A 27,231-nucleotide genomic window follows, 5' to 3' on the forward strand; every position below is an offset into this window, starting at 1 on the left:
GACCAATGTGACGAGAGATCTCACTGTCTGATCTACCATTGCTGTGGACCACACTATCAAGATAAGTGAATCTTTCCAAGGCATCTATATCCTCATCACATGCTTGAACAGACTGAACTGCTTCATCCAGCAAGCCACCATATATCTGGACCTTGGTCTTGGCCCAGGTGACCTTTAATCCCAATGGCTCCGCATTCTCATTAATCTCCTCGAGGGCACTCAGTAGTATCTCCAGCGACTCAGCTAGGATAACTGCATCATCTGCAAAGTCAAGGTCAGTAACCTCGAAATTGCTAATTGATACCCCACAGTGACTTTGACTCACAGTCTGGTCCAGTACCCAATCCATACATGTGTTGAAAAGTGTGGGAGCAAGGATACATCCCTATCTTACACCAGAATTTACTGGGAAGAAGTTGGACGTTCTCCCCCCCCCCCATACAAACCTGACAGCACTCTCAGTGTTTGGGTACAAGCCAACAATCAGTTGGATTATCCCTGCAGGGACCCCACAGAGTCGCAGTTCTCATAGTACCTCCTGATTTACAGAGTCAAACACCTTCTTGAGATCCACATAGGCTGCTCTCAGACCTTGTAGAAAATCAAGACAGCATTCCACAAGCACTCAAAGAGCTAGGGTACAGTCAAGAGTAGACTTCCTGGGCGTGAATCTAGATTGCTCAGACCTTTGAGACTTTACCAGATTGTCCCAGATACTCATCAGGAGAATGTGAGAACTTTACCTGGCACACTGTGCACCATAGTATCCCGGTAGTTCCTACAGGCATGATGCTGGTCCCATTTTCCTTTCCAGATAGGGGTGACCAAACCCTATGTCCAGTCAGACGGAATGATACCAGTCTTCCAAACTGCTTCTATGACTGCATGTAACCCCTTAATCATGGCTTCACACACAACTTTGATAAATTCTGCTGGGATGTCACAAACACCTCCTGCTCTACCACACTTCAACCTAGCTACTGCCTTCTTGATGTCATCTAGAGAGGGCACAGCTTCGTCAATTGGTTGGACAGCAGTCAAAGGTTATACATCAGCTGACGGAAGCTTTCCATTGAGAGGCTCGGCCATGTCCACATGCTCAAACTACTCAGCCCAATAAGCCCTATACTCGTTTGTGCTCGACATGAGCTGTCCATTTGCTGTCAGAACAGGGTTAATATGAGAGGTGGGTCTGGAGTGGAGCTTCTTCAGGGCTCTGTAGGCAGGTCGAAGGTCCTTTACATGAAAACGGCCTTCTACCTCCTCAGCGATATCCCTGACATACCTCTCCTTGTCCCTTCTCAGTAAAACTTGTGCCCATCAAGACAGAGGTCTATGCTGTTCCTGATGTCCAGCCAGTCTGGCAGCACGACTCCCCACGTGGTCAGCATCCGCCACGAGATGAATCCTCTCCTTGATATCAGGCAGTATCCAGTACACTCATCAGCTGCTGCCAGGGATGCACACTTAAAGGTATCCCATAGTTCAACAGGATCCTCAACAGTACTGAGCGCTTCAAACCGGTTTGAGACTGCCGCTGCATACTCATATGCACACTCCTCATCACTGGGTTTCTTAAGATGGAACCTTTCTTGGTGGCATCTTGAGAATCTCTCAGTTTTTGATTTGTAGGCTTAGAGTAGCAACAACAAATCTGTGATCAGTAGCAAAGAACTCTGCACTCCTGAAAACCGTGCAGTTCTCAAGGATCCTCCAGCAAGTACTAACAAGAAGGTGATCAATCTCCTTATTGGGATACCAAGTCCAGCGGTGAAGATTTGTTCGCTGGAACCAGGATCCAGGAATTCTTAACTTATGGGATTTTGCAAGATTGTGTAGGTCTCCCTGGTTTCAGGGCCATGGTGACCTACACAATCCCTGCAGCCCTCCCTGTCAGTGCCAGTAACTGCATTAAAGTCTCCCAAGACCTGGGGTGTATCCCGCGTGGGTCACTGTTCCACAACAAAGTTAAGTTTGGTGTAGAATACCTCTTTCTCTTCAAGATCACTCATCTCAGTTGGAGTGTACACTGCAATAAGAGTGATGAAGCCCAAGGAGTGCTTCAGTCTCACCAGCATTATATGCTCATCAACCGGAGTAACCCTGTTGACACAAGAAACAAAGTGAGGTGGAACTGCCACAGCAACACCCCTAAGATCGGTACCATCGTCACAGCCAGACCAGTAGTATGTGTAACCATCACTACTGATCTCACCATGCCTGGGTCACTTCATTTCAGAGAGTGCAGGTATGCCGACCCCCAATTGCCCCAACTCTTATGACAACAAAGGCTGTCGATCATCCTTTGAAAGGCTTAGAGTGTTCCAAGCCCCCACCCGCAGTGCCTTCTGAAGGCAAAACTCGTGCTTGGAGCCTAGGGCTCACACATCCTTTACATCACCATGACGCGATTCAAAAGGAGGGTCTGGGCTTTGGGGTCCCCCCCCCCCACCATTATTTGGTCGCTGAGGTCCCGTAGGCTTTACCCAGCAACCATCATTATGGGTGCCAGCATGACAGGACCCCAAAAGTCCTGGTAGGCCAGTGCCTGAGGGAGGACCCCCCAGCAAAACTGGGTCAGGGTCAGGCAACATGCACTGACCCCTATCCCTCTTCCTTCTCTTTTTTCCCGCAGGGTTGTTTTTATATAGGAAGGACACGCAAAGCCCACCCCAACCTCCCAAGTCAGGAGAGGGCTTTGGACAGGGGTGTGGAATCCCCGACTATGGCTATCCAGGTCTTACCTCAGAGTTTTCCTTCTCCCAGGTGGATTGCCAACCAAGGCTAACCAGCTCCACCCACCCTACTAGATGGTCGTTGGCATAAATTGGTCCTCCGCCCTTTGACAGGTCTTGCTTGTGCAGGGTGTCTAGTCACCCTCCTCACTGGCCTAGACCAGTGGGGCTGCCGGTTTATTTGCCGACGATCCGACCATGGAACAGGTAGTACTGGATTACATGGTACCAGTAGCAGAACAGTGTCTGACCTGACAATAGTGATGACAGTGGTGGTGATAATTGTAGTATATTATAATGATGACAGTGGTGGTGATAATAGTAGTAGTGGTGACAGTGGCAGTGATGACAGTGGTGGTGATAATAGTAGTAGTGGTGACAGTGGTAGTGATAATAGTGGGAGAAGATGAGCAATGTAGTGATGACAGTGGTGGTGATAATAGTAGTAGTGGTGACAGTGGCAGTGATGACAGTGGTGATAATAGTAGTAGTGGTGACAGTGGTAGTGATGACAGTGGTGGTGATAATTGTAGTATATTATAGTGATGACAGTGGTGGTGATAATAGTAGTAGTGGTGACAGTGGCAGTGATGACAGTGGCGATAATAGTAGTAGTGGTGACAGTGGCAGTGATGACAGTGGTGGTGATAATAGTAGTAGTGGTGACAGTGGCAGTGATAATAGTGGGGGAAGATGAGCAATGTAGTGATGATAGTGGTAGTGATAATAATAGTAGTGGTGATAGTGGTAGTGATAATAGTGGTAGTGATAATATTAGTAGTGGTGATAGTAGTAGTAATGATAGTGGTAGTAATAATAGTAGCAGTGGTGACAGTGGTAGTGATAATAGTGGTAGTGATAATAGTAGTAGTGGTGATAGTAGTAGTAATGATAGTGGTAGTGATAATAGTAGCAGTGGTGATAGTAATAGTGATGACAGTGGTGGTGATAATAGTAGTACTGGTGACAGTGGCAGTGATAACAGTGGGGGAAGATGAGCAATGTAGTGATTATACTGGTAGTGATAATAGTAGTACCGGTGGTGGTAGTGATGATAGTGGGGGATGATAAGGAATGTAGTGGTGATAGTGGTAGAAATGATGATAGTGGTAGTGATGATGGTGTGGAAGATAAGGAATATAGTGATGATAGGGGTAGTGATAATAGTAGTAGTGGTGAGAGTGGTAGTGATGATAGTGAGGGGATGATAATGTAGTGATGATAGTGGTAGTGACAACAGTAGCAGTGGTGATAGTGGTAGTGATGATAGTGGCAGCGATAATATAGTAGTGGTGATAGTGATAGTGATGATATTGGGGAGATGATGAATATAGTGATGATTGTGGTAGTGATAATAGTAGTGATAATAGTAGTAGTGGTGATATTGGTAGTGATAATAACAGTTGTGCTGATAGTGGTCGTGATAATAGTAGTAGTGGTGATAGTGGTAGTGATGATAGTGAGGGGATGATGAGGAATGTAGTGATGATAGTGGTAGTGATAAGAGTAGTTGTGGTGATTGTGGTAGTGATAACAGTAGTAGTGGTGATAATGGCAGTGATGACAGTTTGGGATGATGAGGAATGTAGTGATGATAATGGCAGTGACAACAGTAGTACCGGTAGTGGTGATGATGATGGTGGGGGGAAGATGAGGAATGCAGGGATGATGGTGGAGGCGATAATAGTAGAAGTGGTGATAGTGGTAGGAATTATAGTGGCCGTGATGGTAGTGGTGGTATGATAGATTTTTAGCAAGGAAAACAACACTGCAAAGTGGTATAACTCCTCTTGAATCAGGTTTTAGGCAGGGCATGACCCCCGTGGGCTGCCCATGCTAAGGGGGTGTGCTCTGCGGGTCTGGGGATCTGTTGGTATGCATAGCTATATACCTGGGCAACGCCGGGTACCCCTGCTAGTGCCAGAATTAAAGCATCGGTATAATGGTAATAATAATAATAAAACTTCAGTGTTCAAACTATACTGGTATTTGTATTTACATGTTACACAGTATAGTGATCTATATACAGAGTGCATTGTGCATCAGATGAACATTACAGTGCCACAGTGTGTGACATCCGTATGTAATATAGTCAGAGCTTAAGTGTCTGCATGCTATAGTTGGTTTGTGTTCACCTGATGGGCCAGGTGTAATCAGATTGGAGGATCAATCTGACTAGTAACCAAGGAGGCTTATTCTCGCCTCATAACTAAAGCTCATCTGATATCACATAACCATGATTTAATCTTCAAGCCGTGGAAGTGGCCGCTTGTGTCACATGAAAACATACAGACTGTATTAGGCCGACGTTGTTGTTATTGTTGTGGCCCAGGACTCAGCTGGACGTGAACCCTGTGGACTGCAGGCTGAAATTGTTCTCTGCAGTCCATCATCCTTCTTTCGGGGGATAGAGAAGGAGCTGAGGAACTTTTACATAACCGACCAGTGGAGCCACTTGATTAAACCAGTGCCACCACGTGAAGGCGTCCCTCTCAAGCGCCTTTTGGTTGATGTGGCATCGGGATAGCAATCATTATATCTAACATTCTTTGTCCTTTAACTTACACCATAAAACTGCCGACAAATCTGGCAGCCATGGCCATTATAGGAATAATGTCGATGCGAAGCAGTCCAGAATTATATCAAGAAAAAAGGCGCAAAACCTATCTTAACGCATAGATTGTTATCAAAGAACAACAGATAAATCATCATCATTATAATCATCATCAAGACTTCTTTTCTCACTTAGATACAGCGAAAGTGTGCAGTGAGAAAAGAAAATGTTGGGCATGTTGTTGGCTGGTACCTAAGGAAAAGGAAAAAGAAAGAAAAAAAAAAAAACTAGATAAGAGAAGGGAAAAACACTACAAGGGTATCAGCGTGGTGTGGTTTGGCACCTTCAGAGTCCATCAGCCCCTCATCGTTTAATTCTTGCCAGCTTCAGACGATTTCATTAGGCTTAGCAGAGACCTTGCGAAGTGGAGGGGTTGGATACAGCTTCAATAACCTCACTGCTACGGTGCTCTCCTAAACTGAATAAAATCGTCTGGAGGTAGTAAGGTTACACTAAAACTTGCATCTTAGTGAGGCCCATATCTTATACGGCAAAGGAGGCTTGGTAGCACCTCTTCCTGAGCAATGGATTATGCATATCAAACCTTACATTGCCTTGTGTGTTCTTTATTTCACCTTAATATAGACAAAGTTTGCATCAGTTAAACAGAGGAGGACAATGAATTAAACTGTGCAGAATAAACAGGTAAGGAATGGGTGTTACCAAAGCTCAGTAGTCACTTAATACACCTCTATGCAATTACCTCACTAATCAAACTTGAAATTAAGGCCAGTGTCCTTCACGTTGTCCCTGATCCATTGGTCCATCTCTTGGTTCAGTTCTGGAGAGAAGTGGTTCTTCCAGTCGCCCTTTATCCCTAGAATAAAGAAAAAAAAGTGTTCATTTCTCTCTCTCTCTCTCTCTCACCTTTCCTAAACAAGCCACCCTGCTTCTTCCACAGATCCTCGTTGTAGAACGCTTTGTCAATTGGTTCCCAGCGGGTTTTCATAGACGAGAAGCTGGTGAACTCGGCAATCTGTGGAATGCAGAAGGAAGTAAATAATAATAATAATAATAATAATAATAATAACAGAAATAATGATAAGAATGGCAATAATAATGATAACAACAACAACAACAACAACAATCATCATCATCATCATCATCATCATCATCATCCGGACCTCCTTTCCCACCCAAGGGCAGGGTGAGGAGTAGCAATGTCCAGACAGCTCAAATTTGCCCAGTCAAATTCGCCACGCCTCCATTCACTCATCATTCAAGCCCTCGGAATCCTGGCTCTATCGGATACGCCAAAAACATTCACCATGTTCTGTAGCTTCACATAAACGTATCAAATTGAGTCAGTCCGGACGCTGCCACGTTAAAAAGGGGTGCCAAAAATCCCTGATCATGCACTTCTCCTCACAACATTCATCCAGCCAACTTGATCTCTTGTCAGTTCCTTAGCCTCAACGACTTCCAAACCTCTCTTCCTCACACACTAGTCCACCATATCTCTGGCCTGCCTTGCCTCCTTCCTCCTTCAAATTCGCATAGATATACCTTTTTCACCACTCTATTGTTATCCTTTCTCTCCACATGACCATACTATCTCAGTACACTCTCTTAGATTTTGGTGTCCACAGACTTCCTCACTCTACACCTTTCACGAATCACATTATTTCGTATCCTATCCACTCTCTGTACTCCACATACATTTCTCTGCAGTCCCATCTCAACTGCTGATACTCTTGACTTTTCATTTTCATGTCACATCATAGTCTCACACCCATATGTTAAAGCTGGCACTAGCACGCCCTCATGTAAGCCTCGTGCAGCTGCAACACTCAGGCCTCTGTTTCTTATCAAGGCCTTCATTGCACCAGCTACCTTTCTTCCTTGTGTCCTCTACTTACAACTTCTTTTGCACATTTTCCTCTCTTTTCTGTTACTATGCCCATCTATTTGAACTCTCTCACCAGCTCCAGTCTCTCTCCATTCACTGTAAGATCACACTGGGAGTTACTTTCTCTCTCAGTAACCATCACTTTACTCTTTTCTACATTTACTCTCAAGGCACGAAGCTCACAGACATCAACAAAACTCTGCACTAGCCTACCAAGTTCTTGTCACTTGCCAGCAATACTGCATCATCAGCATACAACAAATTTGAGATATATCACCATTCATTACCAACGCCATCCCTCTCTCCATTACTCGTGTTTTTACTTCTCTCATCACCCCATCCATATATATATTGAACAATCATGAGGACATCACACAACCTTGTTGCACGCCCACACGATCGTGAACCATTCACTTAGATGCCCATTAACCCTTACACACGCTTCGCTACCATCATAAAAACTCCTGACAGCACCTAGCAGCTTACCATCTACACTGTACATGCGCAAAACTTTCCACAGTCCCTGTCTGTCTGTTTTGTCGTATGCTTTTTCCAGATCCATGTTCTCACAAGCCTTCTCTGCTATCTGTCTCACTGCAAATACTTGATCCACACATCCTCTGCCACTCCTAAAGCCACCCTGTTCATCACTCACTAGGACTTCTGATATCTCTCTTACTTTCTCTATAATAATTCTTCCATATACCTTCCATACCACACTCAATAAACTTCTGCCACGATAATTCTTGCACTCACCACGCTCACCTTTGTACAATCACAGCCTTTTTCCACTCTGCAGGCACAGTTTCACTCATTAATGCCTTCTTACATATCTCCAACAAGTACTTCATTCCACTCTCTCCATTACACTTATGCATCTCTAGATACACCTCATCAACCCCAGCTGCTTTCCCATTTTTCACCCGCTTCACAGCACTCTTCACCTGTGCGAGTGTCACGTCTCATGGCACTGTATTCCTTCTCTGCACACTCCCAAAACCAATAATATTTACAGCCCATCTGCTCTCTCTATTCCCATTCATCAGGCTTTCAAAATATTCTTTCCATCTGGTCCTTACTTCATCCCCATGGGTTAATAATCTACCACCTACATCCTTCACACCATCACATTTCCTTCTGCTTTCACTTCTACTTTGCCACACCTCTTTCCAGAATAACTTCAGAGTAGTTCGCATTCATTTGTCTTCCCAGATCATCATTTACCTCCTTCTTTTTCTTCTTCACTAGTCTCTTCACGTGCTTCTTGCTCACACTATACTCAATTCTTGTTTCAACTGAACCCCTGTCCTGTAACCACTTTAGCCACTTCTTCCTCTTTTCCTCCACCACTCTCTTAACCCCTCATCCCACCATGCCATACCTTTCTACTTTGTTGTTACTCTTGCCACACCACACACCACTTTGGCATTCCTAACTAAGCAATCCCTATATACATTCCACCTGCTGTCCAGATCCATTTCATTCCAGTTCACTGATTCTAACTCCTCCTCTCTTTTGGTCCTGTAATCATCTGCCATTTCTTTGATCCTCAGCTTCTCAACTTTCAGTCTTTCTCCCTGACTGCTCCTTTCTCTCCTGATCCACCTCACTCCTCTCACCTTGATCTTGCGTACCACAATCATATGATCTGACAGACCTTCACATCGTCCTCTCACGGCCCTCGTATCAGCAACCATTCCCATCATCGACCTCTCTACGAGCATATAATCAATCAGGCTTCTTTCAACACGATCTCCATTTCCTCTACACCATGTATATTTATGTGCATGTTTTGTGTTTGAAATACGAGTTACAAATGCACAACCTCCTCTCCTGACACATATCCTTTAGTCACTTCCCATTATCATTATGTCCTGGTACTCCATAACAACACATTATGTCATCCTCAGGACCAGTGCCTACTCTTCCATTCATATCCCCATCACGATCACCTTGTAGCTCCTGGGCATTTCTCCCACTACGTCATCCAGCTCATCCCAAAATCTTTCTCTCACTCACTCCTGTCCTCACACGGTGCATATGCTTCAGTCATATAATAATAATAATAATAATAATAATAATAACAACAAAAATGACATTAAACATAACGAAGATGATGGTGATGATATCACCATGATCATCATCTTCATCGCCACTACCATCACCACCCTTACCCTCATCATCATCATCATCACCATTATCATTATCATAGTCTTCATTCTTATTTTTTTTCCTCGGTCCAAGGTTGGGGTGAGGCATGCTCCAGAGACACTGATAAAGAAATTACGTAGATGGGAGAAGTATTAAGCTTCGTAGCATTTATTCCTGAGCGATTTATCTGGGCGATTATGGTTTACAATTCTCGTGTATGTTTTTCGCGTCTGTTAATATCGTTGACATCAGTAGGTTGTAAGATGATGCTAAGGTGTTGTGTTGTGAATACATTGCGAAGGAAGGTGTGTTACTGTAATACCCGAAAAATTCTATCCCACCGGTTGACACCAGTGTAACGGTAAGAATTTACTATCCCCACCGTTATTGTTCATCTAGGATAATGACGGATACTTATAATCTTACCTGTTGTTGGTACTGGTTAACTTACCCATGGATAATACAGGTGGTACTCGACTTAGTATAGTAGATGAAAATTATTTAAGAAAAAAAAGAATTTTGGTAGCGTTTGTAATTTTTGGCCGAGCTTAGATTTAATCAGTACCACAGGTGGTCGTCGTTCGCTCAGCGAAGGAATCTTGAATTGGAAGGGGCGTGAATTAGGCTTGAGGACATAATTCCCTTGATTAGGTACGCCAAGAAAGAAAAAAAGAAAATGATATATACTTTACTTTAATAACTTTATGCTAGTTTCCACAAAACATTCTTAATTACATGACCCTTTGTAGTATGAAAGATTGTACATTAAAACCATGGTTTGGATGATCATTCCTCCAACATTGTTACCAGGCGAAAACATTTTGATACATACAAGCGATGTATGAAGTCATTGTACCATACTTTCTTTTTGTCAGTTATTCTTGGGCTCGACAATAGCCTCAAGACAGGGACCTTTTTACGAGCATGGGTTATCTTTTCGGGTTGGCATAGCCTCGAACCAATAAGAATGATTACTCGTGTTCATTTTCGTCCATGTAATATACTCTCATCATGTAATTCTCTAGAATCCAATATCCCTTCAGGATTATTTATAGTTCATAATCATCATTACTACATAATCACCAAAAATGTATAATCACTCGGGCTTGTGTAGCCTCGAGGTACCACAATTAAAAAAATATTGTTTAATCACTAAGAATTCGTAATCACTCGGGCTTGTTTAGCCTCGAGGTACTATTCAGACATTATATAATCACTAAGAATACATAATCACTCAGGCTTGTTTAGCCTCGAGGTTCATTTCAAAATTACATCATTGCTCACAGTCACTAAGTTCCCTTCCACGCTCCTAATTTCCTAACCTTAATTACAAGAAAGAAAACGGTTAATGGTTTTGAATTTCGCTCTTCCGTTACCAGATTACATCACTTTCAAATTTCTATTTCTTATTTACAAAATAAAATTCACTTGATAGATCAATAATACTATTACAATTACATTTGGTTTATATAATAATTCATGGGTAGTGTAAGTGTGTATGTTCTCGTCTAGGGACAATACCACGAAGAGGCCTCATGCTCACACTGACGTCGCTGGTGTCTGGGGACTGAACGAACGTCCATTATATACGACGTCTGGGCCTCGAGGTACGTTAAACTTTCAACAATATTACTTCATATAGTCCATGACAAGTAAGGATTAAACAAAGAAAAAGAGGGGGGGGAAGGAGAAATGTGGACAGCTCACCTGAACGAACGTCCATTATATACGACGTCTGGGCCTCGAGTGGGCTTCTTAGGGTACGCTAGCGACGCCACTGCTAAGTCAAATGAGGTGGTGTTTTTTAAATATGGTGGGTTTCAATTCTCTTTACAATTTATTTAGCAGTGTACCCATGACGCCAGGACTTTTGATTGAATTGGGGAAAATTTGGGATTTATTCCTTACTCAATTTAGATACTGATTCTATCACTATCTCACTTTGAATTTTGGGGCAGCTTATGCCATCTAGTGACAGCTAAGATAAACGGGACCTTTAAATCCTCACAAATGACATTATTTAGGCATTTTTTGACTGTTAATCTTACATATTTGGGTTCTAGCAGCTTCATTAGTAAACATTTCACAACTAGGTTACGGAAAGAATTGTATATTCATCATTATTCTGTTTAAGGTTTAAACTCGGCGCCCCACAATCGACGTATAAAGAAGGGGACAAGCTGCGCGCATCTGTTATTCATTACTCGACCAGACAGGGAATTCCCATAGCTCAACATCCACAATTACATCACCCAATGCATAGATACAGAGATACATACATATAAAAATAGAGTTAGCCCTACATTAATCATTAACATGTGAATTACTACTTAGGGTAGGAATTTATAGACTAATATTCAGGTTACACCCTACCTAACTTAAAAATTACAGTACTTCTAAACACATACATGAATATTAAATTTGTGGCACTACATTACCAAGTGTACAGAACCAGTTACAACGCCATCCAGAAGCAATCCCTCGACTGTCATGTGAAGAGAGAGAGAGAGAGAGAGAGAGAGAGAGAGAGAGAGAGAGAGAGAGAGAGAGAGAGAGAGAGAGAGAGAGAGGGAGAGAATGTGATAATGGTAGAACTTTGAGATTTGCCTATGGTTGCTGACTGCACTGTATAATGTGGGATGCAGGCTACCCACCTAACAACTACACGTGTTTCATCAGTGACCGTCAGTCATAAGTGGCTTCCTTACACCTTGGCGGACTCAGTTTTTAGTAATAGGGGTCGGTATTCTCGTCGGGTAAGGAGGCGTCTTAGCACCTCTTCCTTAACGATTTATTTTCCAAACTATCCGTTGCTACCCTCTTTTTTGCTTCTTATATCTTTTTAACTTCGACCTGGATTACATGAGTAACACACAAGAATATAGTAAAGAAGCAGACTCAGGAATAAACCGGTAAGGAAGAGATGTTAAGTAAGCTTCCTAGACGCACGGGTTTCTCCTATTCACCTTTTAGAATATAGTAACGGGGCAGACTCAGGAATAAACCGGCAAGGAAGAGATGTTGAGGTAGCCTCCTAGCCGCACGAGTGTCTCCTACTCACCTTCTTGAGTTGTTCCTCCGTCAAGTTTTTGCCAAGGAATTTGTTGATGTTCCGCAGCTGCCCCATGATGTCGTCCTTCATGTCCTCGTAGGTGGTGAAGTAAAGGTTGGGGTTGTCTCTCTGCCTCCAGGCTTGTAGCACGTGCGGCCAGTACGGGCAGAACCGGACTAGTACCACCAGGACAGATAATAAAGGATGTTAACAATTAATAAATAAATAGATACATAAATACACACATACAAATAAACGAAGGCTACATACATACATACATGCATATGAACATATACTCGCACATACTTCAATTCAGTAAATTAATACAGACAATATAACACTAGTTCCACGACGTCAGAAAATGAGTGAATGCATACCCGGTACATACATCCGTACCCACACATACAGACAAACACATACAAACATACATACATACATACATACGTGAAATAAATACAAGTACATCATTGATGAAATCATGATCGTATTTTTTTTTTCTTTTTTACATCACGAAAATCGCCTTTGATATTAAAATTCCAAACCCCCGTGATATATAGCCATGACCAAGAGTTCGCCGACACTGCTCTGCTTGATGTACCAGTGGAAGCTGATAGATGAACTATTTGACTCGACTGTAATATGAAGCACGTAATAAATGAGTATGAAGAGAAGGGATACTGTCTGTTGTTTGGGGAGAAAGAAGAAATACGGAAGGCAAGACAGAAGATTCTTGACGAACTTTTTGCTCACGGCTGTACCGAGATCTCCACACCAGGGGAGGGATGGAGGAGGGGGAGGGAGAGGGGAAGGGGGGAGGGATGAAGGAGGGTGGCCAAGCTCTATTCTGGGGAGGGTGGTGTTCAGTGTTTAAATTTTGTGTTGGCTCTACGTTAGCTGTAAGTCACAACTGTACTAAAAGGTCTGTGTACTCTTAAGGTGAATGTTTATATTGAAACTATTCGTTTGGCTGAACACAAGACCTGAGAATTGAGAGCACAAAAGAGTAAAATCTGAGTCGCCCACAATTCGCTGATAATCTTATGTGATCATATTATTAGCTCTTAAAAGGAAATGCTTATCAGTTGAGATTAAAATGATAAGGCAATGTAAATGTCTGAAGAGGAGAATTTGCAGTGTTTCTCCTCTTAAAAAAAGAACATTTACGCTTTGCGATTGTACAGAATAATGTACTTATCATTACAGTACAGTACTCAAATGTAATACCTTTATTCTCTCCCCTGAAAGTTGGAGAAAAGTTGTCATCCATAGTAAGTTGATCACTGAGCTAACTAACGAAACAGGAATGTGATTCTTGTGATTCTTGAGCATACTTACGGTTGATTCCCTGTCGTAACTTTGAATTAACTTAGATTTTTTTTTGAAAGAAGAACTAGAGACTTGACATTGTATAAACCTCCTTACGTTCAATAATTTTCCTCGTAACCAAGAAATCTATCGTAATTATGTCTGAAAATCTGATCCCGGGCTACTACAAATTTCACATAGTCCTATTATTCTATAAATAATGATAACTGGGTTCTTTGTAAACTCCCACAAAGTATACGGTACAGTATCGTACATTGTTGCACATCAAATAATTAGAAATTTTATATGGGGGGCTAGTAGGGGCAGAGTCTGAGGAGGTGCAGGGGGGGAGACCTCCCAAACCCCATGGATAACACCTCTTCTAATCCATTCATCCAAGGAACGCTTTTAAAAATGTATTTCTTGTTATCACCTTATGATTTTATATCAGGTTAGGAGAGATTGTTGGAACAGGACGAGTTAAATGCATCCTAAATTAACCCCTTCAGTATGCGAGTCCTTTCTGAACTAATGTCGTCCCATAGAAGCAAGGGTAAATTAGAGAACACGTCACCGTGATAAAGGCAAGGGTAAATTAGAGAACACGTCACCCTGATGGAAAGAAACTTAAATTAGAGATCACGTCACCCTGATAGAAGTAAGGGTAAATATGAGAGCATGTAACTCTGATAAAAGCAAGAAAAAAATACGGAACATGGTAGGTGGGGGCGTCTTGGTAGGTGGGGATGCTCATCATCCACCCACTTAGTGTAGTGGTACTCTGTTTTAGGGTAGCTCTACATCGAGTAGCAAGCCATATGATTTCCTGTAATCCAGGAAAGCATTTACACCGCTGGGTGGTAACCTTATAACAAACCGACACGTGTTCCCTACGTGACAGCAAGTTGGTTGGCGGAGGGTTAGCGCACCTCCCCGGAAAACAACTAACTAAAAATACGAACAAGAAGCCTCGGACCAGGACTGTCCAAAAGACGACGACTAAGGACCGAACAAGACATGATACGGATGGCGACGTGGAATGTATGGGATGCAAATGATGAAGTGAAAGAGAGAGTGATTGTCCAGGTGCTTGAGGATGCGAAAGTGGATGTATGTGGATTAACTGAAATTAAATGGAGAGGTGAGAGTGTGAGAGAATAGGAGTATGGATGGGGTATTTGTGCAGGAGTAGGTGGGAATGAGAGGGCAAAAGAAGGAGTGTGTATTGTTGTGAATAATAGATGTAAGGAGAATATAAGAGAGTATGGATCAGTAGGCTCAAGGATTGTGTGGGTAATATTGAAAGTTGGACAACAAATGTGGGCGATTGTGTGCGTGTATGTGTCAACGCAAGATCGTGCAAGCAGAGTGAGAGAAGAGTTCTGGACAAATGTGGAAGTGTGCATGGAAAAGTTTGAAAGGAATGAGTGTTTTTGATTAGTTATATGAATGGTAAAGTAGGGAATGTGAAGGTGGATGGAGTAGTTGGTGAGTGGGGTGTACCTGCTGAGATAGATGAGAATGGCAGTGCTTTAGTGGACATTTGTGCCAGGAGGGGGTTGGTGATAGCCAATACCCTCTTCAGGTACAAAATGATCCGCAGGTATATGTGGAGAGTGATGAGAAGGGTGGGTGGTGAACTGAATGAAAGGAAGGCAATGATTGATTCTGCATGTGTGGATGAAAGGATGCGAAGGTGTGTAATGAAGGCAAGAGCTTATAGAGGTTTCGAAAGTGGACTTTCTGACCACCGCTTGGTGGTGGTCAGAATCAAGGTCCAAGTTAAATGGAGAAATAGAGGAAGGGAAGGACGGGAGGAAGGAGTAGATGGAAGGAGAGTGGAAAGGTTACAAGAGGATGAGAAAAAGGCAGAATATAAGCGAGAAATGGAAGAACGATTGGGTAAATATGAACTGAAGTAGATGGGGGACGTGGAAGGTGTGTGCAAGACATTCACAAAAGAAATATGTGCAGCATGTGATGTGGTGAGTGGGGTGAAGAGAAGACAAAAGGGGGTGCAAAGAACAGCATGGTGGAATGAAGGGGAGAGACAGGCTGTGGCACAAAAGAAGAAAGCATATAATGAATGGATGAGAAATAGGGGCGTGGAAGAAGTTGACACGCGGAAGAAAGATTTATATGTAGAAAGGAAGAAAGAGGTGAAATGATTAGTAAGAGAAAGAAGATAGTGGATGAGGAATTTGGAAGGAATTTGAGTGTAAAGTGGAGGGACTGTAAGAAAATGTTCTGGAAAGAGGTAAAGAGAGTTAGACAGGGTGGGAATGAAGTTTGTAGATGAGTGAAAGATAAAATGGTAGATTACTAGTAGAGAAGGGAGAAAAAGTGAGCAGATGGAGAGATCACTTTAAAGAATTGTTGAACATAGAGAATGAAAGTAGTGCGAGTGTAATTGGCTGAGGAATGGCTGAGGGAAGGAGGTAGGTGAGCAGACAGGAAGAAATCAGTAGGATAGAAGTTGTGGAAGCAATGAAAAGTCAAAATGGGGAAAGCCCCAGTAATTGATGGAGTGTGTGGTGAAATGCTGAAGCATGGGGGAGAGATAGTAGTAGAATGGATGTGGAAGATGTGCAGATTGGCCTGGGAGGAAGGTAGAGTCCCGGAGGATTGGAAGTCAGGTATAATTATTTCCCTCTACAGTCGCCCCAAGAAGTGATGGCAGAGTTTCAGATTGCTTCGGTCACTGTTCACTGATTACGTTCAATGAAAACTTTGTGAATACATGGTAAAACTTCTGTGCCTCCATTACGTCATATAAAAAATATATATATCACACTGAGATGTATGTAAAACGAATAACGTGAGGTAGTGATATATTAGAAGTTAATCGTCAGATACTTCTCCCGATTTGAATGAATGTGTAATGTATTGGTCTGAGCGCGGCGCGCAGCATAACCCCAGTTCCTTGTGTATTTGCTTCACAGGATTTCAGTACAGATGCTCTAGCTTCTAAGACCAGTTAAAACTCATGTAACTGCAATACGCTACCTTTATTTTCAAATCCTATGGTGATGATACAGCAACAATAAGCTTGCCGCAACAATGAAGTTTTTCTTAGTTATGATACTCGACAGCAGCGGTAGCAGCAAGACCATTCTGCATTTTTTTCCCTTGTCTTCCCCTCGCTTATAATAATTTGTGACTTTGTTCCTAATTCATGCAAAATTATTTCAAATTTTTTATTCATTGATAGTCCTCTGGCTTATCTTAAAAAATCAAAATAATTTTCTTAATGAAAAACTGGCCAGATGCAGTGTAATTACTGCATGTCTGTGAGTAAAATCTGTTTCCTTCCATGCATGTTGATCGAACCATTTAAAATAGCTTACTAACTTACGCCGCATTCCCGCTTTCTGTCGTCGTCCATGGAGACAACAAAAACGGAAATAAATGACTAAATTATTCCTTAGTGTTGTAACGGAAATTATTATATAAATAATAATGACTGATTTTAATTATTAAACTGCTTTTCTCTTTAGTATTACACTACTAAAAAATTACTGCGTTTTACCAGAGTAGATATGAACTCCGTAAATTATTCCTGACTGTCCCTGAGCGATACTTCTGAAAATTCAATTAGTTCCGTTTAGGATTTTCTATTATCGTAATTAACGAACTGCTTACTATAGTTTTGAAATATACCGGTACTTTTTTCATTTATTTGTTGTTTTCTGTAACAGTTTTACAGAATAGGTATCACCTTGTAAAGATATTAAGGACGAACATGTAGCTTACATTATCGATGACCGATAACTTCTGGATACGCTTCCGTCACTTCTTAGGCCGACTGTACAAGGGGAAAGGGGAAAAAGAAGTGTGTGGTAATCATAGGGACATTTGTCTTCTCAGTGTAATAGGAAAAGTATACGGTAGGATACTTATCGACAGAGTAAGGGAAATAACAGAGGAATTAGTTGGAGAAGAACAGGGAGGTTTTAGGAAGGGCAGAGGTTGTGTAGATCAGATATTCATTCTTAGATCTTTAGTGGAAAAGTTTCAAGAGAAGGGAAAGAAATTGTATGCGGCCTTCATGGATTTGGAGAAGCATATGTCAGGGTGGATAGACAAGGACTGGAAAGTATTAAGAATATATGGAGTAGATGGGAAGTTGATGAAGGCCGTGAAGAGTCTGTATGAGGGTGCAGGCTGTAGTGCGTGTGGGTAGTGAACTGAGTGAATTTTTCTATTTGAAGGTTGGGTTGAAACAGGGATGTGTCATGTCTCCATGGTTGTTCAATCTGTACATGGATGGGGTTTAGGGTTGCCATATCTGAAATGTCAAAATACCGGACGCCTCCGCTGAAACCCATGCTACCCCCGCCCCAACACACACTTTGCGCCTTTGACGTTATGAAGTCAGGATATATATATATACATATATATATATATATATATATATATATATATATATATATATATATATATATATATATATATATATATATATATATATATATATATATATACTGTATACACACACACACACACACACACACACACACACACACACACCAGTATTGCTGTACTGTATCACAATCTTTAATCGTTTTGCAATATAATGAAAAACAGGCAAAGTACAGAACTGGCTAGAGTATGACTGAAAAATGTTAAAGCGCCTTAAATGCAGGATAAGATCATAAGAATAACAAATGCTACAGTGTAAAAATGAAACACTAAGCCAACAGTTGTGTGTGTGTGCTGTGTACCGTGTATTTTATGGCTATAACAGCATCATGGATGGAATTAAAAAAAAAAAAAAAAAAAAAAAGCTCTTGGCTGAACAACAGGAAAAGGCGGGACATTTTAGCAGCTGCTAGCACTACACCAGCCAAGTTGGCAACACTTAACAGCTGACGAAAACAAGGACGGCCTCTCTCTCTCTCTCTCTCTCTCTCTCTCTCTCTCTCTCTCGTCATAAGAGTGTAATGGTATATTAAGTTTTTTGAAAAAAAAAAAAAAAAAGTGATTGAAGCTGAACTTCCAGACTTTTGGAGAATTTTTAAAATTCCTCCTGACGAAGATTTTGATACCTAAGTGCCGGACAGGTCCGGGAAAATCCGGACGTATGCCAACCCTGATGGGGTTATAAAAGAGATGCAAGGTAGGGCAGTGGATACAGGGCTAATGTATGGCCCGGCCTCCACTATAAGTGGAGGAAATGTTCAAACGAACGGACGGGCAGTGGACGTTGGAGTGGCCCTAATGAGGGAGGGCAATGTTTGGAAACTCCCTGTACTGTTGTTTGCAGATGATGCTGTGTTGTTAAGTGAAGATGAAGGGGAGCTGCAAGGCTTGGTTAATGAGTTCGGGAGAGTGTGTAAGAAACGGAATCCAAAGGTGAATGTAGGGAAGAGTAAAGTTAAGTGCAGTCAGTGAATGTACTGTACAGTGAGGCTGGATGAGGAGGAAATGGACATATGAGTACGTTTAAGTACTTGGGTAGTGTGATGAGTAAGGATGGAAATTTGGAGGGCGAAGTGCTTGAAAGGGTACAGCAAGGAAGAAAGGTTGCTAGTTCCTTGAAAGCAGTGATAAGAAACAGGGAAGTGAGCATGGAAGTGAAAAAGTTACTACACGATAGTATTGTGATACCAACTCTAACGTATGGAAGTGAGGCTTAGACGTTGTTGGAGGGACACAAGTCAAGAGTGAGAGCTGTGGGAATGAGTTATTTGAGAGAAGCCTGTGGAGTCACTTGGAGAGACTGGCTGACAAATGAGGATGTGAAGGAGCATTGTGGTGTGGATGGGGATGTGATAAGAAGCGTTACGAGAAACACGCTGAGGTGGTCTGGCCATATGGAGAGGATGGAGGGAGAGAGATTGACGAGGAGAGTGTATGTGAGTGAGGTTGAGGGAGAGAGGGGGAGATGGAGGCCAAGGATGAGATGGAGGGATGGAGTGGAGAGGTATATGAGAGAGGGGGGTGTGAGTTGGGAGCAGGGCAGTGAAATGGCGGGTGACAGGGCGACGTGGAGGGGATTTGATTGTCGCCACCCCGTATGGGATTACGGAGTCTGGCAATAGATAGATAGATAGATGTCACCCTGACAGAAGCAGGGATAAATCAAAGAGCATGTCACCCTGATAGAAGCAAGGATAAGTTAGAGAGCATGTCACCCTGATAGAAGCAAGGATAAATTAGACAGCATGTCACCCTGATAGAAGCAAGGATAAGTTAGAGAGTATGTCACCCTGATAGAAGCAAGGGTGAATTAGAGAGCATGTCACCCTGATAGAAGCTAGGGTGAATTAGAGAGCATGTCACCCTGATAGAAGCTAGGGTGAATTAGAGAGCATGTCACCCTGATAGAAGCAGGAGTAAATTAGAGAGCATGTCATCCTGATAGAAGATAAGGTAAATTAGAGAGCATGTCACCCTGACAGAAGCAAGGGTGAATTAGAGAGCATGTCACCCTGATAGAAGATAAGGTAAATTAGAGAGCATGTCACCCTGATAGATGATAAGGTAAATTAGAGAGCATGTCACCCTGACAGAAACAAGGGTGAATTAGAGAGCATGTCACCCTGATAGAAGATAAGGTAAATTAGAGAGCATGTCACCCGGAATTCAGGAGTACTATAATCTCTATAATACAATCTGTGTACTCTGTACTGTATTTGTGTACAATAACCTCTGTACTATAACAAATCACTGTAATGTAATCTCTGTACTGTAATCTCTGTACTATAACCTCTGTACTGTATTCTCTACTTACTTTCTCCTCTCATCACTCTCCTGGCAAACTTCTCGAGTGATCCTTGATAGTTTCCACCCTTGACCACACGTAAGAAGTTGTAGAAGGATACCACCACGTCCTTGGGGTTCCTGGCCACGTAGACTACCTGTAACGTCATTACCATCGTCAGTCCATCTTCATCGTCAATCATCATAATTATCATCAATTCATCATCATCATCATCATCATTGTCTTCGTCCTTCTCTTCCCCTCCTTCTTGTCCAAGCCATTGTTATTATTAAAAACTTTCCACATCCCTGTGGGAAGTTTTCTTGTTTTTGTCAATATTATTATTATTCAAGGGAAGATCTAAGTCGTTGTCATTCGCATACCGTTAGAGTTACGGCCTTTATTTTGTACCATATTATAGTACTGGTTGGCCGCTTCATCTGATCAGATATCATCCTGATCCTTCCAGCGGAACCCGGATAGGATCAGGGAAAAAAAAAAGTGAACCTAAAACTCAAGAACCACTTAAGTTAAAGGGGCTGAAAATTTTTATGGCTTATACATTTGACACGGCCAGAACGCAGATCGCCTATGGTTCAAACTTTTGACTACCCCGGAAGACAGAGAAATTACGTGATTTTACATGAAAGAATAAAGCAACAACCACCAAACTTGGTGGACTTATAGATCTTGATGACCTAAGGTGATATGCACTAGATCAGTGACCTTGACCTCAAGTTCCCATTATAGCTCGGCTTCTTGTAGACAATATCTGAGGGAAGTTTTTCTTTATCAAAATTGTCCTTGGACAATTTTCCAATGCTCTAGTTATTATTATTATTATTATTATTATTATTATTATTGTTATTATTATTATTATTATTATTATTATTATTATTATTATAGTCGTTGTTGTTGTTGTTGTTGTCGTTGCTGTTGCTGTTGGTTTCATCATCATCATCACTGTCATCATCAATGTTTTCATTACACCCTTACGATCGAGTGTATTTTACTGCTCGATGTGTGTGTGTGTGTGTGTGTGTGTGTGTGTGTGTGTGTGTGTGTGTGTGTGTGTGTGTGTGTGTATGTGTGTGTGTGTGTGTGTGTGTGTGTGTGTGTGTGTGTGTGTGTGTGTGTGTGTGAACAGTATAATTCTAACAGTTTTTAATTAATGTGAACATGCAGTAATTTAGTGCAATGGTTGAGGATAAGCAGTGGTGCCGACCTGTTGCTTTATAGAACAATAGTACAAAGGTCAAGGATAAAGAGCAAGGTCAAGTTATAAGCTTCAATCCGATAAAGCTAATGTTGTTGGAAGGACTAAGAGACAGGTAGAAATGGATGTGTTAGCTATGAGTGAAACGAAGATGAAAGGGAAGGGTGAGTCTATGTTTGGAAGTGTGACTGGAAGATCGTCAGGTGCTGATAGAGGAGGGGCAAGAGAAGGTGTGGCCTTGTTAGTGAGTCCGGAAGTACAGCAGTGTGTGATTGAATGGAAGGAGGTGTCATCGAGACTGATGTGGGTGAAAGCGAAACTTGAACGTGAGTTGTGGGTGTTTGTGAGTGCATATGGGCCTGGTAGTGAAAGGGATAAGGAAGAGAGGGAGTCTTTCTGGAATGATGTTGTTGAGTGTCTGCAGAGTTTTGGAGCAAATGTGAATGTGGTAATAATGAGAGATCTGAATGCTAGAGTGGGAAATGTAACATTTAAAGGTGTAGTTGGTATGCATGGTGTGCCTGGAAGAAATGAAAATGGGGAACGAATGATAGCGATGTGCGTTGAGCGAGAGATGGTGATTGGAAATACCTTGTTTGAGAAGAAAGATATTTATAAGTATACATTGGTGAGACAGAAGGGTGGAAGGGTTGTTGATAGAGCTTTGATGGACTATGTGGTTGTGTCCAGGAATGTAATAGGAAGATTGTTGGATGTGAGAGTTCTGAGAGGGAAGGGTGGAGGTATGTCTGACCACTACCTGGTGGAGGGAAAGATAAGAGTAGGTAAGAGATGGGTGAGAGGTAGGAGGGTTAGGTGTGGTAGGGAGGTTTTGAAAGTGAGTGAGTTGGATAAAAGAGAGAAAATGATAGAGTATCCGGAGAAATTGAAAGATGAGTGGAATGCAGTCAAAGATCAGGAAATTGGCAGTGTGGAGGAGGAATGGCAGTTGTTTAAGAGTGCTGTGGTGGAGCATGCAGAAGAGGTGTGTGGTGTGAGACGTGTGGGTGATGGTGTAAGACAAGGAAGTGAATGGTGGTGCGAGGAAGTAAGTATGGCTGTGGCTGAGAAAAGACGTGCATATGAAGTGTGGCTGCAGAGGAAGGATGAGGTGTCATATGAGAGGTATAAGGAAAAGAAGTAATAGGGCGAGGTGGCAGCAGATGAGAGGTGGGGTAGGCGGCTGACTGAGAATTTTCAATAGAATAAGAAAATGTTCTGGAAGGAGGTGAAAAAGATGCGAAAGGGAGAGTTTGGGAAAGAAGAAGGAGTAGAAGCAGAGGATGGAAGGATGTTAATTGAAATGGATGCAATAAGGAAGAGAAGGGCAGAGTATTTTGAAAGATTGTTAAATGTAGAGGAGGAAAGGGTGGCTGAGATTGCGGCAGATGGAAGGGTGCAAGGAATAAATGTGTTGGGAGAGTTGAATGATTCTTGATCACGAAGGAGGAAGTGGAGATGGCAGTAAAGGAGATGAAAACAGGGAAAGCTGCATGTATGGATGGGTGTGCTGTGGAATGCCTAAAGGGTGGTGGAGTGACTATTGTTGACTGGTTAGTAAGATTGCTGAATGTGTGCTTTGTGAAAGGTATCGTGCCAATTGACTGGGCAAGTACTTGTGTGGTCCCGTTGTATAAAGGCAAGGGTGATAAGTATGAATGTACTAGCTTTAGGGGTATAAGTCTCTTGAGTGTTGTAGGTAAGGTGTATGGTAGAGGGTTAATTTTGAGAGTTAGAGAGGGTACAGAGGGAGTGATTGGTGATGAGCAGTGTGACTTTAGGAGAGGGAGAGGATGCGTAGATCAGGTGTTTGCTGTGAGACAAGTGTGTGAAAAGTATTTAGCGAAAGGCAAGGATGTGTTTTGGGCATTCATGGATTTAGAGAAAGCATATGAAAGAACTGATAGGGAGGCTTTGTGGACTGTTTTAAGATTGTATGGACTTGATGGTTGGTTACTAAAAGGGATGAAGACTTTGTATGTAAATAGTAGAGCGTACGTAAGAGTGGGAAATGCAGTGAGTGATTGGTTTCCTGTGAGGGTGGGGCTGCGACAGGGATGTGTGATGTCGCCTTGGTTGTTTAATATTTATATGGATGGTGTTGTAAGGGAAGTGAATGCAAGAGTTTTAGGTGGTCTGAGTCTGATGAATGTTGATGGTGGAGAGTGGAATCTGAAGCAGCTGCTGTTTGCAGATGATACTGCACTGGTGGCTGATTCAGAGGAGAGATTGAGACAGTTGGTAGAGGAGTTTGGAAGGGTGTGTGAAAGGAGGAAATTGAAAGTAAATGAGAATAAAAGTAAAGTGATGAAGCGTACGAGGTTGGTAGATGGTAGGGGGATGAATATAGTTTTGAATGGTGAGTGGCTTGAGGAGGTAGAGTGTTTTAAATATTTAGGGTCACATGTTGCTGTGGATGGAAGAATACATGCAGAAGAGAAGTTTAGAATGAATGAAGTCGGAAAGGTGCTGGGAGGAATGAAAAAAGTGTTTAGATGTCGTTCGCTTAGAATGGATGTAAAGAGAAGGCTGTATGAGAGTGTCGTGGTACCGACTGCGTTATATGGGACTGAAACATGGAATATGGGTGTAGCAGAGAGGAAAAGTTTGAATGTATTGGAGATAAGGTGTCTGAGGAGTATGTGTGGAGTGACGCGTATGGATCGAGTGCGAAATGATGAAGTGAGAAGGAGAACTGGAGTTGTTCTGGAGATGGCTGATGGAGTTGAGCAGAGGGTGTTGGAATGGTTTGAGCATATGGAGAGAATGGATAATGAGCGATTGGTGAAAAAGATAACTAGATCTGATGTGAGAGGTGTAAGGCTGAGAGGGAGACCACGAATAGGATGGATGGACAGTGTGAAGAGAGCGCTGGATGTGAGAGGGACGTCTGTTGAGCAAGGAAAAGTGGCTGTGCATGACAGAAATAAATGGAGAGAAATTGTGAATGAATAAATGATGACGCAGCCCTGAGGGGATATTCTCCCGCATTTGGTCTGATCAGCTAGTCAGATCAGTTGCACGAAAGATGATGGGTCTATTATGATGTAGCAAGGGTAAAGCAACTCTGCTGTCTGGCCCCGCTGCGGATGTCACTGATTGCACAGAGCAGTTGACCCTTGTGCGGTGTGGTGCGGTGAGGATCTGTCTTTTCTCCCCTTTGGGGCTAAGATGCGAATGAATGTGTTTGAATGGATGAGTAATGGGGAGTGTGTCGTCCTGTCTCGGCTACCTCCCTTTCCGTGGGGGAAGCAGCCTAGGTATATAGATAAATTGATATTTTAAGAACAAAAATGTTAGTCACAGAATAAAATTATATATCTTAATCTTACCTGACCTAACTTAACCCGGCTCTATTACTCAAACATTATATTCAATTTCAGCCGAATTTGATGGAATGATTAAGGGTCAGCCAAGAATGTAATTATTCGATTTTGAGACAACAGGTCATAGGGAAAGAACAAAGGGGAAGGTCAACGCAGACAGGTTAGATACGACTTGGCGAGAAGGTTGAGGGTTAGGGAAAAAAATCAATTTTCAAGAATAATCAGGCATCGGTCAGGGTCACAAGGCACGGTCAAAATTAGGGACTGAAGGGTGCAGGTGTGTTTACTCTATGTGTGCTCTTCGTAACACCTCTCCCTTCGCGACTTATTTTGCATATTACACCTTCACGTTCCCTTGTACGTTATCTGTATTGTTTATAGTTCCACACAATTTGCGACACTAGTATAGATGACAGGGAGGTGTAACGTGAAGAATATCAATGTCTTACAGTGAGACCCTTTCACTTATTTGCATCTCTCTCTCTCTCTCTCTCTCTCTCTCTTTCTCTCTCCAACCTTGCATTTCTTGAGCAGATCCTTGTTGTGCAGCTCCAGAGGGAAGTGCGATTTAATCACTCTTGGCGAGGGCTGACTCTCCGCTATCTGAATCGACATACCGTCCTCCACTTTCTTCCCGGGACAGACTCTGCTGAATTTCTCTGCGAGCGACTTGATGTTCGTATCGGCAAGTTTGTCGTTGTCGAAGATCATATCAAAACTGGAATTGCAAAGGTGTAGGTTAGAGGGAGGACAGCCTGATGGTGAAGTGCAAGGCTTAAAGCATCTGACTATAGATAGATAGTTCGATAGATATGTTAGCGCTCGGGTTCATATGACTCACCTCCTTGTGAAAATAACTTTGACACAGTATCAAGTGCTGGCTGAATGATGTATTTTTTTATACAAGGAAGAAGACACCAAAGGTCAGAAGCCCATAAGATTGTTCACACACACACACACACACACACACACACACACACACACACACACAAGCACCTCCATATCAGACCGATACAGAGAAAGATATAGTCTGAATATTCACACACACACACACACACACACACACACACACACACACACACACACACACACACACACACACACACACACACATCGTTAGATAATTACCTAACATCCACTGAGCGGACCCACAATGGCTCCTTCATCTCCTCGTTATTGGGGTCCAGATCCGGGTTCCTTAACATGACCCAAAGAATTTCCTGCATCCACGTTGTGCCGCTTTTGGGGAACGTAATGATAAACACGTCGTCTGGCCGGAGCTGGAAAAGCATCATCATCAGCAGCATCATTAATAATTTAAGCTTTACTGCCATCATCATCATTATCATCATCATCATCAATAATATAAACTTTACTGTCATCATCATCATTATCATCATCATCAATAGAAATATAAACTTTACTGTCATCATCATCATTATCATCATCATCATTATCATCATCATCATCATCAATAGAAATATAAACTTTACTGTCATCATCATCATTATCATCATCATCAATAAAAATGTAAACTTTACTGTCGTCATCATCATTATCATCATCATCATCATCAATAATAATATAAACTTCACTATCATCATCATCATTATCATCATCATTAATAAAAATATAAACTTTACTGTCGTCATCATCATTATCATCATCATCATCATCATTATCATCATCATCAATAATAATATAAACTTCACTATCATCATCATCATTATCATCATCATCATCATCAATAATAATATAAACTTCACTATCATCATCATCATTATCATCAGCAAACTTTTCATTATCTTCAGTTTATTATTACCGTTACCACTGCCATCATCGTCATTAGTTACTCATCGTCCTTCACATTATTCTCAGCTGTAATAATCCTTCTCATCAATATTAGTATCAGTATTATCGTTGTGTAAAGGCTGCTGGATCATGGAAAAAAAAAATCGCTAAAGAAGATACGTTACGGAATTTCCAAGGCCGCTCAGAATTCAGCACATACCTCCACCTCGTGTCTTGGAGTAACACAACCCCTATAACACTGAGCTGTGACGTGAGAAATAAATGGCTAAGGAAAATGTGTGAGGGTACCTCCATGTTGTAGATCCGGTCCAGATATCGTGTGGTAATGGCCGGGTACAACCAGCCGTCGGGCAGGATTCGGACCAAACCACTTTTGTACTTCACCAGGTCTTCGCTGATCTTCCGTAACTCTTCACTGGTCAGGAGTTCGGTCTCATGGCCAGATAGAAGGCGTTGCTTGTTCAT

At 42.1% G+C, this 27,231-nt stretch overlaps 1 protein-coding gene across 1 annotated transcript; it reads right to left on the reverse strand.

The window, feature by feature from the left end:
- Positions 1-1,949: 1,949 nt before the first annotated feature.
- LOC145407424 (sulfotransferase 1E1-like) lies at positions 1,950-27,231 on the reverse strand. Its single transcript, XM_080278352.1, has 8 exons — positions 27,055-27,231; positions 26,083-26,234; positions 25,471-25,672; positions 20,443-20,569; positions 12,411-12,577; positions 6,217-6,325; positions 6,067-6,166; positions 1,950-2,103 (listed from the first exon to the last, which is right to left on the reverse strand). Exons 1-8 carry the CDS (start codon positions 27,229-27,231, stop codon positions 1,950-1,952), a joined length of 1,188 nt encoding a protein of 395 aa, XP_080134478.1.

Source organism: Coenobita brevimanus, chromosome 73 (genome assembly GCF_032717465.1).
Source record: "Coenobita brevimanus isolate Jiangsu-jjx chromosome 73, ASM3271746v2, whole genome shotgun sequence".
Classification (NCBI taxonomy): Eukaryota; Metazoa; Arthropoda; class Malacostraca; order Decapoda; family Coenobitidae; genus Coenobita; species Coenobita brevimanus.